Raw genomic sequence first — 13,304 nt, forward strand, 5'->3', positions numbered from 1 at the left:
TTTTGTTCTTTCAAAATTCTGAGAATCCTAAAACCAGTATTTTATCGCTTTCTCTATGCATGTAAAAAGAGCTAATTTTGGATATCAACTACAGATTGGTGCTTGCCATCTACCCCTACAAGGACTAAATCATATACTGCTTCAGCTGCTGACTTTAAACACACCCTGAAAGGAGTTTAAGGTGGACAGCAGAAATGAGGCACCCTGTGGTCTGGGAAAAACTGACAGAACAGGTCTTCAGATAGTTATTTCAGAAGCCAATTTCATAAACCCAATTCTTGTATCTCCTCATATCTAGAAAAGCATTAAGTTCCTTCATGGTGATAACTGCTCCTGGTGACAAGCAGAAACCTTCTGCAAAAAATATGTGCTTGATTGAATGTACCACCCTTCACCAAAATCACATCTATAATACTGACCTTCCCCCCCTGCCTCTTGGGAGCAGTTTCTCAGAGCTATCTGAAATAGGGTCTCCCCAGTTTTAGTCATCACTCTGCACCCAATAAAACTTAACTCATAACTTTCATATGCATTTTTTTAAAGTCGGCATGGAGTTTCAAAAGTTTCACCCTAATCAGTTTTCTCTGGAGTCTGAAGAATATTATGGTGGCCACACAATGTTTAAAAAACAATCATCTTTATCTTTAGTCATATTTTTATAGCTAAAATCCTTCTTAATGAATTGCACCTGAATTCGCCACTTTACAAAAGGTAACAAGAATACCAATCACTCAAATGGAATACACACACACACACACACACACACACACCCCAAAGACAGAACTGTCATAAGCCCTCCAGAGGATATGGAGTCCCAAACAAACACTTCCCAACACATACAGGCCTCGATGGCAGATACATATCAGAACCAACTGGCAAAAATGCCCAAATAGCACTTCGTGCTCAAAAGAGAAGTTAGCCGGGTACACGCCGGAGGACTTAAGTCTTGGAGCTCTTCAGCTAGTCCAGAAGCATCTTTCCGTTCCAACAAGGAAAAGCGTACACTGGCAGCCTGTGCTGAGCAGGGGAGAAGCTGGGAGGATCCTGGAAACAAATGGTTTCAGCAACTACTGGGAACATCCCCCAAACGCCCTCCCAGGGCCCGAGAGCCATGAGCAGCAGCTCATCACTGCCTTCCCAGCATCATGGCGGCAGCTCGGCATGGGGGAAACCCCACCCTGGGAGCCAGCTATCGCGAGACCGCGGCCTCAGGTGGGCGCCAAAACCTGTTAGTGAAAGTGGATCCTGGTGCTCCCCGCTCAAAATCCAATAAAGAGGCAAGGTTGGTGGAAAAGAAAGTTTGCTTTATTTCGAAGGCTGGTAACCAAAGAGGGAGGGCAGACTCCTGTCCAAAACCTGACTTCCCGCACTGACAACCAGCGGGCAAGAGCTCTTTTAGACAGAGGCAGGGAAAGGGCTCCATGCAGAAACAGCAGAGTCATCTTGGAATTGGTCATCAGTGGTCTGACAAGTGTCATCTTCATTGTTTTAAGTATAGTTAATCTTCAGTTCCAAATTAGTTTGTTCCCATTTCTTTGAATTCCTAATCCTTGGAACTGTGGCACCTTATGTTATAGCTACAGTTTGCTCTTTATGTGATTAACTTCTTCCATGTGGTGGAGGTTTCAGTATCTACAAGTCAGCTCACAGAACGTTTCTGAGTATTATCTATAGCCCTTGTTAAGTCACTTCAGTCGTGTCCGACTCTGTGCGACCCCATAGACGGCAGCCCACCAGGCTCCCCCGTCCCTGGGATTCTCCAGGTAAGAACACTGGAGTGGGTTGCCATTTCCTTCTCCAAGCCCTTGAGGAATGAAAGGTTCTTGACTTTGCTGTGTGTTACTCGCTCAGGCGTGTCCGACTCTTTGTGACCCCACGGGGTGTAGCCCGCCAGGCTCCTCCATCCATGTGATTTTCCAGGCAAGAATGCTGTACTGGGTTGCCATTTCCACAGACTATATAATTGTTTTGTCCTGATTGACCACTTTGTTTCTGCATTTTCTCATTTCTCTGATTAAACTTATTCTTGGGCTAAAGTTTTTCCCCAGACAAAAAGCTAGCTGAGGACATGGGGGCCCATGATTATAGGGGCCTCCCTTTTAGAAAGAAGGAATTGTTTGCATAAAACTAAGTTTTGTAATCTCCCACAATTCTATTGTTTTCTAGAAAAAAAAAAAAAATGTGTACCTCCCCAGAAAGAGCCCAAAGTGCCCAGCAGTCCACAGCTGGAACCACCTGGACTTTCTTAAAAACTGAATTTGTTTAGCTTATTTTTTTAAATTGTATTTATTAACTTTTGGCCATGCTGGATCTTTGTTGCCACACAGGCTCTTCTCCAGCTGTGGTGATCAGGGACTACTCTCTAGATGCAGTGTGCAGGCCTCTCCTTGCAGTGGCTTCTCTTGTTTGAGAGCACAGGCTCTGAGGCACACGGGCTTCAGTAGCTGTGGTTCCCAGGCTCTAGAGCACAGGCTCAACAGCTGTGGTGCACAGACCTAGTTGCTCCAGGGCATGTGGGATCTCCCCGGACCAGGGCTCAAACCCGTGTCTCCTGCATTGGCAGGCAGATTCTTTACCACCGAGCCACCAGAGAAGCCCCCACCTGGGCTTTTAGCTTGTGTGCTAATTAGCATGCCAGAACAAGGGACACAGGATGAGCCATCCGTAGGTTCAAATCCCAACTGTACATCCTACCATTTATGTGGTTGCCTCATTTATATGTTGATAATATGGTTGAGGGTGACCCTGAGACTTCACACATGGAAAACACTTGCTTCTGTCTTATCCAATTAATGGACTTCCCTGGTGGCTCAGACGGTAAAGCATCTGCCTACAATGTGGGAGAACTGGTTTTGATCCCTGGGTTGGGAAGATCCCCTGGAGTAAGAAATGGCTACCCACTTCAGTACTCTTGCCTGGAAAATCCCATGGATGGAGGAGCCTGGTAGGCTACAGTCCATGGGGTGGCAAAGAGTTGGACACGACTGAGTGACTTCACTTTACATCCAATTAATGGTAGCTGTTAAGATTACGAATGTCAATATCTACTGAACCCAGGCATCCACAAGATCTGAGACATCACTTCTATAAACTCCTAGACCAGAAAATGTGTCCTACTAAAAGGCAGGTCATGGCCTGTGATGTCAGCAGGCTAGTATGGAGACAATAATAGTAAGAATTATTAGGGTCTTTTTAGACCAAGTCACATGATAAAAATTACACATGTGCAATACCTTTTGTTTTGATGTTTAGTTGATTGACAATATTGTGTTAGTTTCAAGTGTATAGCAAAGGGATTCAGTTATATTTTTTTTCAGATACTTTTCCAGCATAGGTTATTGCAGGATATTGAATTTAGTTCCCTGTGCTATACAGTAAAATTCTTGTGGCTAATCTATTTTCTACATAGAGGTTTGTATCTGTTAATCCCATATTCCTAAATTATTCCTCCTCCCACATTCCCCTTTGGTATCCATAAGTTTGTTTTCTATATCTGTGAGTTTGTTTCTGTTTTGTATAAATTCACTTGTATTATTTTTTAGGTTCCACATACGTTATATCATCTAATGTATATCTCTGTTTATCTGACTTACTTCACTTATTATGGTATTCCCTAGGTCAGGGGTCCCCAACCTCCAGGATCTAATGCCTAATGACCTAGGGTGGAGCAGATGAAATAATAATAAAGTGCACAGTAAATGTAATGCACTTGAATCATCCTCAAAGCATCCCCCACCTCCAGTTCGTGGAAAATTTGTCTCTCATGAAATTGGTCCCTGGTGCCAAAAAGGTTGGAGACTGCTCCTCTAGGTCCTTTATGGTTGGGTAAATTTCCATTGTATATCAAATTAAATACATATGTACACAAACACACACACACATATTGGGCTTCCCAGGCGGCTCCTGGTAAAGAATCTGCCTGCAGCAGGAGACCCAGAGATGCAAGTACAATCCCTGGGTCAGGAAGATCCCTGGAGAAGGGAATGGCAACCCACTCCAGTATTCTTGCCTGGGAAATCCCATGAACAGAGGAGCCTGGTGAGCTACAGTCCATGGGATCACAAGAGTCAGACATGACTTAGCAACTAAACTACAACTATAACATATAGATAGATAATAGATAGATACATATATGTCATATATTCTTAAGCCAATCATCCATTGATGGAGTCTTGGGTGGTTTCTGTATCTTGGCTATTGTAAATAGTGCTGCAGTGAACATTGGGTTGCATGTATCTTTTCTGCTTATGATTTTCTCTGGATATAACCCAGGAGTTGGATCACTGGATCATATGATAACTCTGTTTTTACTTTTCTAAGGAACCAACATACTGTTCTCCATAGTGGCTGCACACATTCAGTATCTACTGAAGCCCCCTGGTGACTTCAGGAGTGCTGATGCTACCCCCACTTTATACGTAACAGACTGAGGTATAAGAAGTTAATTGCCTGAGACTAGAAAGAAGAGGAGCTCAGATTTGAACAAATGTCTAACTCTGTGGCTGCCCTCTTCACCAATGAGGTATAAGAACAAACATTTATAAAGCATTTGCTAGAGGAAATCACTCTATTAATTAAAAGACTTACTGTTGCTTTCAGTCTTAATATAGTTGTATAAAATAAACTGAGTATTATCTCATATCAATGAGATATTATCATGTGAGTTTAAAAATGTTAGCTGGACAGTCAGAATGAAGTATGGCCCTATCTCCATTAGTTATATGGATTGTTGAAAGCTGTTATTATGAAATCATCCCCCTTCCATTTAAATAAGACAGACTGTAACAGAAGGCTTTTCACAAACCTGCTGTTTACCTAATAGAAGCATCTTGTGGTCATCTCAGAGGAATTCACTTTCCTGCTCGGCTGGCCATGGAAGAGAAGGAGGGCCTTACAAACAGAGCCCTAGGCTTTGCTCAGCTGCTAGATTTCCATTAGCCACCAGAAGTCTGCCTGGGCACACTGTGTGTTTGCTCGGCCCAGGGTGGCATCTTCTCAAGACCCACTGTGGTCTGGAGAGCCTTCCAAAGTCCTGAGTCTGTAATAGAGTAAACAGCCTGCATAGCCAGGCTCTGGTTTTATAGCACAGCCCGTGAATGTCACCGGCTGAGCTAAACCTCAGCAAGACCAAATACCATGTATGACGGGTAAATATGTTCTCGTACCTGTGGGGACCTTAGCTATTTCCTGTAAAATAGTTCTTCACCACCAAACTATTGGAAATGTGATTGTAAAGTGCAGATAGGGAGAAGTTCATTCTCTGAGCTTTAGTGAGGAACTTTTCCCTAACTTAGGAAGCATATTTTCCCTTGAGTTCAGATTAGGGTACATAGTAATCCTGTGTATGTGAATATATGCAGGATATATATATGTGTGTGTATATATATATATATATATATATATACACTCACACACACACATATATATACATATATAAATATATACACTCACACATATATACATATATGTATACATAGGATGCATAGGATATACATAGGCTATATATACAGAATACATACATACATGCATGCATGGATATTATATATATATACACACATATCTTATATCCATAGCTAGAAATTATGTACATGTCCTGGCTTTTCAAAATTATTTCTCCATGTTTTTTTTCCATTTTCTTGGAACAAGTCTCATCATTATTATTATCTCAGTTTATTTATCAGAAAACCACTGCTCAACAGGATTCAAGGATTTTGGTAAAATTTTTTTTTTTTTTTTTTTTTGCCTTTCTGGGTCGTCATCGCTTTCTCTCTAATTGTGGTGAGAAGTGGCTACTGTTCTGTTCATGGCTCAGACAGTAAGGAATCTGCCTGCAATGCAGGAGACTTGGGTTCGAACCCTGGACAGGGAAAATCCCCTAGAGAAGGTAATGGCTACCCTCTCCACTATTCTCCATGGAGAATTGCATGGAGAGAGGAACCTGTTGGGCTACAGTCCATGGGATCTCAAAGAGCTGGACATGACCGAGTGACTAACACTTCACTCCATTCTTCTCTTGTTGCAGAGCAGGGCTGTAAGCACGGGCTTAGCTGCTCTGCTGCATGTGGGATCTTCCAGGACCAGGGGCTGAACCCGTGTTCCCTACATTGGTAGGTGGATTCATATCCACTGCACCACCGGGGAAGTCCTTGCTAAGATGTAGTGAGTGGGAGAATTAGGATGCCTGTGGTCCTGCCTCTGCCTTTCCGCGCCCCACTCCATGTACAAAGCCCACAAGACCTTTGATACTGGTGGTAGCAATGCGTGGTCTGTGGAGCAGCAGCAGCCCCAGCACCCGGGAGCTTGCTAGAAAGGCAAAACCCCAGGCCCCGTCCAGACCTACTGAATCTGAACCTGCAATTTTAACAGGATATCCAGTTGACATTAATATCTGAGAAGTATCCTGCTAGTGACTCACAAGGGCAGCATCACCCTGCCTCCAACTGAAGAATACATTACCATGCGATGGCGTTTGGAATCATGTGTATTGAATACCAACAGAGAAGCTGAGATCATGCCATTTCTTAAGATATTGTACTAGCTTGAGGTCTGTAATTGTATCTTCACTTCTAGAAAATCCCATTTTGGGTACAAATGCAACTGCACCCACGGTTGCCTGTACGTCACCTAAGCCAGGTAATGAGGCTGTGTGTCTCTCCCCGCTCATGTAACACACCTTGGCATGAGCCCGGTGCACTGTGGGGGTAAGCCATGTGACGCTTGAGCCAGATACTCCATCAGCAGCTTTTGAGTAGATGCACACTTTTAAATTAAAAGTTCAATGCCAAGTAAATGCTTGTGAAATTGTAGTCCTCCTCCCATAAATTGTGCTGCTTCATAATGGATTACATTTGATGTTCTCAAGACAAATTATCTATCGGAAATCAATGCCATCTCCAATAGTTTTGCTGATAACCAGTTAAAGGAGCTCAGATAAGTCATTTAAATTCCTTGGTGCTTATTTTTCTTGCCTGCAGCGTTAGATCAGGTAATCTCTATGCATCTCATCCAAGCACAGAATTGGAATTTTAAGTGGTACGGAAGATTTATAGCATCTGGAAGAACAAAATGAATTCACAGCCAAATAATCCAAATAATATCTTTCCCCTCCTGCATTCTTTTGTGAATGGAATCTTCTGGATCCTTCATTCACTACACTTAAGGCAACCATTTCCTTTCTTATCCCTAGCGGGAGAGAGCTTCTAAAATCTCAGCAATGTATAGTTCAGACCTCAAATGAAATCTTTGTGATTGAATGTCTAGGAGTTGCTGAAGCACTCCAAGGAATTCGAACTACAATCACAGGGCCAGATGCTGGGGAGCTGTGGTAGGTGGCCCAGGGGAGAGTATTTTTGGTGAAAAATTACACAACAGCAGAAACCTGAATCCTGAAAAGTAGGTTCCTTTTAGTACTAGGAGTATGCTTTTAATATAATCTCCTGAAGAATGGCCCATTCTCAATGTTTAGAATGGTCTAGGTCTCTTTATTGGAGAAGGCGATGGCACCCCACTCCAGTACTCTTGCCTGGAAAATCCCTTGGACGGAGGAGCCTGGTGGGCTGCAGTCCATGGGGTCGCAAATGGTCGGATACAACTGAGCAACTTCACTTTCACTTTTCACTTTTGTGAACTGGAGAAGGAAATGGCAACCCACTCCAGTGTTCTTGCCTGGAGAACCCCAGGGACAGGGGAGCCTGGTGGGCTGCCATCTATGGGGTCGCACAGAGTTGGACACAACTGAAGAGACTTAGCAGCAGCAGCAGCATGTCTTTTTATTCTTTTGATTTTTAAAGACTTTTTTTTTTTTAATGTGGACCATTTTTTTAAAGCCTTTATTGAATCTGTTACAATATTGTTTCTGTTTTTTGTTTGGTTTTTTGGCCAAGAGGTTTCATGCATTGGAGAAGGAAATGGCAACCCACTCCAGTGTTCTTGCCTGGAGAACCCCAGGGATGGGGGAGCCTGGTGGGCTGCCGTCTGTGGGGTCGCACAGAGTTGGACACGACTGAAGTGACTTAGCAGTAGCAGCAGCAGCAGCATGAAGGATAGTAGCTCCCCGGCCAGGAATTGAACCCACACCCCCTGCATTGAAAGGTGGAATCTTAACCATTGGACCATCAGGAAAGTCCCTGGGCCCTTTCATTCTTTATCAGGGATTTCCCTCTCAGTTTCCTGTGCAAACATGGCCAGTCTGTGAGCAGATATTTCAGATGAGACCCAGATCCTTAGGATGAGGGGGAGTGCTGTCTGGCTGGTCCTGGTATCTGAGGGGACAGCAGCATCCTAACCTCAGACCCCTGTCACCTGGGGTTGTAATAAAGGGGTGTGTGTGCACGTGTGCATGTGTGGGTAGTGGGGACAGGGAGTTTTAGAAACAGAAAAATGAATTCCAAAGTCTAGCAAACATGGCATTGAGTGAAGTTCGATAATAATTAACAAAAGGCCTAATACAGTTCAATGACATGTTTCTAAGTTGAAAAGCTGATATGATTTTCCTTCAAGAGAGGCAAGATTCCAGCCCTCCACTCATGTTTGTGAGTGGGGAGAGATGAGGACATGATGTAGAGCTCTCCAATACAGAGCAAGAATATTAGTGAACAGTAACACCAGCAGCTCCCACAAGTGAGGTCAGGCACGGTCCAGGGGATTACCCCCTGACCTTGAGGTCCTCACACCTTCCTGGGCCCCTCATTTCTCAGGTTTTGGGGAGTCCTAGGATCTCAGACTGGCAACACTTTATGAACGAGGACCCCTTAAGACCAAATGATTGTATAGACACTGGCCCAGATCAATCTTCTTAGCATTAAAAACCACAGACGTCTCATGGTTTTACATGAATCCCAAATACCAGCCTCCCTTTTCCAGCTGTTTTCTTTCCTTCCAGACCCACGTTTAAAGAAGGCATTTTATACCAGTGCATGCGCGTGCGCGCGCACACACACACACACACACACAATTTCACTTGTAATAAGGCAATGTCCAGAGATATTTTGCACCATCACAACAGAAGGCAGGTTCTACGGGGCCTCAACAGTAGAGGAAAGGGATGCCACTAGACATCCCACAATCCCCCACAGGCCCGATCAGAAAGCAATTATTTGGCACCAAAACATCATTAGTGTTGAGGTTCAGAAACCTGGTTTAGCTCCATCATAGAACTGAGTCCACAGATGACACCAGGGTTTTATGTTATTTCATAGAGGAGGTGGGACCCACAGCACAGCCATGCCAGTCCTCTCTAAAGAGATGTCCCTCTTCATGCTGACTTCATTCTTGCCAAGTCTGATCCCTTTAATAGGGTGACAGTCTCAGGACTGGATCAGAGGTAACCTGGTTGCAGTTCTGCTTTGGTGTCTAACTCCATGCTTGAAACATGGGAGCGCCTGACGGGTTCAGACTCTGATGCTTTACAGGCTTCAAAGTGATGTGTGGTCTGTGTCTCTGGAAACAGTCAACAAACCCCAGGAGCATCTGTCAGGGAAGAAAGTAAGGGGAGGTCTTCACTGCCTAGACAGTTCCCTCCAAGCTCAGGGGTATCTGATTGCATTCCCAAGAGGTCGCTGAAACAAAATGTGAGTCAGCCCATGAGCTGGGAAACCTGTGGTCGCCGGCCGTATTTTTAATGAGACAGGAGTGCTGGGTGGTCTTTCTGGAGTCACAGAGTCTCCCACTCGCCCAGACCTGCCCTCACCGTGTGGGCCGCTCTCCTCAGGTCCCCTAGTATAGGAGGACTTCTGAGCTCTTGGGTCTAACGCTGCAGCACTGGGCCCCAGGGAGCATGTGTAAGGCCTGGCAGAACTCAAAGGAGGGTTGTCTGCTAACCCTGCCTGCCCACCTGCCCAAGGCCCCAACATTCCTGTACTTGCTACCCTCACACCTGGCCAACATCGCGTGGGTGTTCAACCAAGAATGTTTCCAAAATAGCTTTTAAACCAGCTCTGCAGAATTCCAAAATCAAGTCGATGTGTCTCTAAGTGTGATAGTCACCTGAAAAAACCCTCTCCTGAAGGTCTCTGCCTCCAGCTCCGGGGTTAATGGAATGAAAGCCTTTTGCAGTTCACCATCAGGAGAGTCTGGGGGATAGGAGGAGCCTGTGGCTTAATTTTAGCTCTCCACCACTTACCTTAACTCATTTCTCTGGAAAATAGTTGAGGCTGGGGTGTGTTTTGTCTAGTTCATGTGAAATTCAGCAAAGAAGGAAATAAGGCAGTGTTTTCATATGTTCCTTACACAAAGGAACACATTTTGCTTTCTCTGTTTAGGGGGTGGGCAACCTATTAACAAAGTGTAGGCTGCGACCTTTGGCTTAAAACATTTGAAGGCAGTGAATCCAGGCTTCATCAGGTGACTCAAAGGAAAACCATGACCCCCTGGTCTCCACTCCCAGTGGTTCATGAGTGGTCATCCTAATCACCTGGAGGGCTGGTTACACGGATGCCACGTTTCCCATTTGGTCAGCCTGCGTGGGGCCCCGGAATCTACATTCCACACTTGTTCCCAGGTAATGCCAATGCAGCTGGTCTGGGATGATCCCTCTTTAGGAATGATTACACTATATATAAAGTAGATAACCAACAAGGGCCCACTGTATAGCACAGGGAACTATGTTCAGCATCTTTTAATAACCTCTAATGGAAAAGAATCTGAAAAAGTATATATACACATAGGTATACATACATTATACATACATATACATACATATACATACATATACATACATATACATACATGAATCACTTTGCTGTACACCTGAAGCTAACGCATTATAAACCAACTGTATGTAAATTAAAAATACAGGGGAAAAAAAAAGAACCTTTATCCTGTATAATATTATCAGATAATATAATATAATATTACAATAAATTATATTATATATCATATAATATAATACATTATAATATGTTATCAATGGTTTAATTAGTTTAAAAAGATTATTATTCATTCAACCTCCTCCTTAGGAATCTTATCTGTTGAAAAAATGTTCATAATTATAGCCCAACTTCTAAGACTCTTCAAAACTGACCCACTTCCCATCAATACTTTCCAAGCTCCATTCACACTTGGTTACAAGGCTGCTCTCCATCCCCCAGATCATGGGGTCATTGATGCAGTGTCTTCTTCCGCTACCCTTGCCTGAGCTGAGTCCTACAAATGCGTTAAGAAACAGACTCAGCATCCCGTTCTGTTTCCCCACCAAGCAGAAACACTGGCTTTGACCCCCTGGTGGCCCCCACACTCTTAATGGCCAGCTCCTGTGTGCTCAGTCGCATCCAACTCTTTGTGACCTCTTGGAGTGTAGCCCACCAGTCTCCTCTGTCCACGGAATTTTCCAGGCAAGAATACTGGTGTGAGGTGCCATTTCCTACTTCAGGGGATCTTCCCGACCCAGGGATGGAACTCGTGTCTGAATTGGTAGGCAGATTCTTTACCACCAGTGTCGCCTCTTCATACTGCTCGTGGGGTTCTCAAGGCAAGAACACTGACGGGGTTTGCCATTCCCTTCTCCAGTGGACCACATTTTGTCAGAACTCTCCACCATGACCCGTCCATCTTGGGTGACCCTACACAGCATGGCTCATAGTTTCATGGAGTCAGACAAGGCTGTGGTCCGTGTGATCAGATTGGTTAGTTTTCTGCGATTGTGGTTTTCATTCTGTCTGCCCTCTGATGAATTGGGATAAGAGGCTTATGGAAGCTTCCTGATGGGAGACACTGACTGAGGGAGATGAGATGGTTGGAAGGCATCACCGACTTGATGGACATGGGTTTGGGTGAACTCCAGGAGTTGGTGATGGACAGGGAGGCCTGGCGTGCTGCAGTCCATGGGGTCGCAAAGAGTTGGACACGACTGAGCGACAGAACTGACTGACTGACTGTCACCCCTATAGCAGAGCTCTTCTCATTTCCTCAACAAGAACCCCCCACTGCATGGACGCCTGCTTTGTGTGGGAAAGTGTGCCAGGCCATGTGGAGTTGACAAAGCCACAGATGGAAAAGAGCGAGGGGTCTGCTTTGCAGTTGGCATGGTCTCCATTGAATAATTCAGGTGTGCAGGAAATACCACATTTCTGTATTTTTGTGGTTTTTATATTTTAATTGATATCTGACACCAAACTTTACTGAATTAGGTTGGTAGGAAATGGCAATGCAGTCACTTATGTTCACACCAAAATCCAGGAGGTCCGGGTGGAGGCCAGAAGGCCAGGCGGACTCGTCACGGCCAGTTCCCAAGTGTGTTGTCAGCCTCAGGGCCCGAGCCCACAGTGCTGGATCTCTGCTTCCATGACAGGCTGGAACCAGAAGCTTCCTGCCCAGGGTCCCAGCCCCTGCAGCTGGGCTTCATGAACCACTGTTGCACTTGGAGACCCTAAATCTCTTTCGGCTGAAAGACTTTCAGAAATGACTCCAGACAGAGGGACCTCCCCAGCAGTCCAGCGTCGAAGACTCTGCACTCCCTGAACGGGGGCCTGGGTTCCACCCCCATCAAATGCTAGATCTCCCTCATTGTGTCCTTTCTTGCTATTGCGTGTGCTCAGTTGCATCTGACTCTGCAACTCCAAGGACTGCAGCCCACCTGGCTCCTCTGTCCCTGGGATCTTCCAGGTAAGAATACTGGTGTGGGCTGCCGTGCCCACCCCAGGGGATCTTCCTGACCCAGGGATGGGACCTGTGTCTATGGTGTCTCCTGCATTGGCAGCAGGTTCTTTACCACTTGTGCCACTGTGTTCTCCACAAACTCTCCCCAAGCTATGGCAAAGAGCCAATTTTCACAATAAACCTATTTTGCTGGTATAATCTATGCATGCTTTGCTTCAATTTTAAGACAATGGGTTACAAAAGTACGTGGAATCAACAGCTTTTCAGTTTAAAAATTCACTATCAGTTCTAATGAGGTGGATGAAACTGGAGCCTATTATACAGAGTGAAGTAAGCCAGAAGGAAAAACACCAATACAGTGTAATAACGCATATATATGGAATTTAGAAAGATGGTAACAATAACCCTGTGTACGAGACAGCAAAAGAGACACTGATGTATAGAACAGTCTTATGGACTCTGTGGGAGAGGGAGAGGGTGGGAAGATTTGGGAGAATGGCATTGAAACATGTAAAATATCATGTATGAAACGAGATGCCAGTCCAGGTTCGATGCACGATACTGGATGCTTGGGGCTAGTGCACTGGGACGACCCAGAGGGATTGTATGGGGAGGGAGGAGGGAGGAGGGTTTGGGATGGGGAACACATATATACCTGTGGCGGATTCATTTTGATATTTGGCAAAACTAATACAATTATGTAAAGTTTA

The 13,304-nt window shown here is 44.8% G+C and overlaps 1 protein-coding gene across 1 annotated transcript in view; it reads left to right on the forward strand.

Annotated features, from left to right (window-relative positions):
- The first annotated feature begins 1,145 nt into the window (after positions 1-1,145).
- The window catches only part of LOC133235654 (histone H1.1-like), an 83,557-nt gene continuing 71,398 nt past the window's right edge, over positions 1,146-13,304 (forward strand). Inside the window, exon 1 of the mRNA XM_061397356.1 lies at positions 1,146-1,212. Within this exon, the coding sequence (XP_061253340.1) occupies positions 1,146-1,212 (67 nt within the window). The remainder of the gene's footprint in view (positions 1,213-13,304) is intronic.

Source organism: Bos javanicus, chromosome 22 (genome assembly GCF_032452875.1).
Source record: "Bos javanicus breed banteng chromosome 22, ARS-OSU_banteng_1.0, whole genome shotgun sequence".
NCBI lineage: Eukaryota > Metazoa > Chordata > Mammalia > Artiodactyla > Bovidae > Bos > Bos javanicus.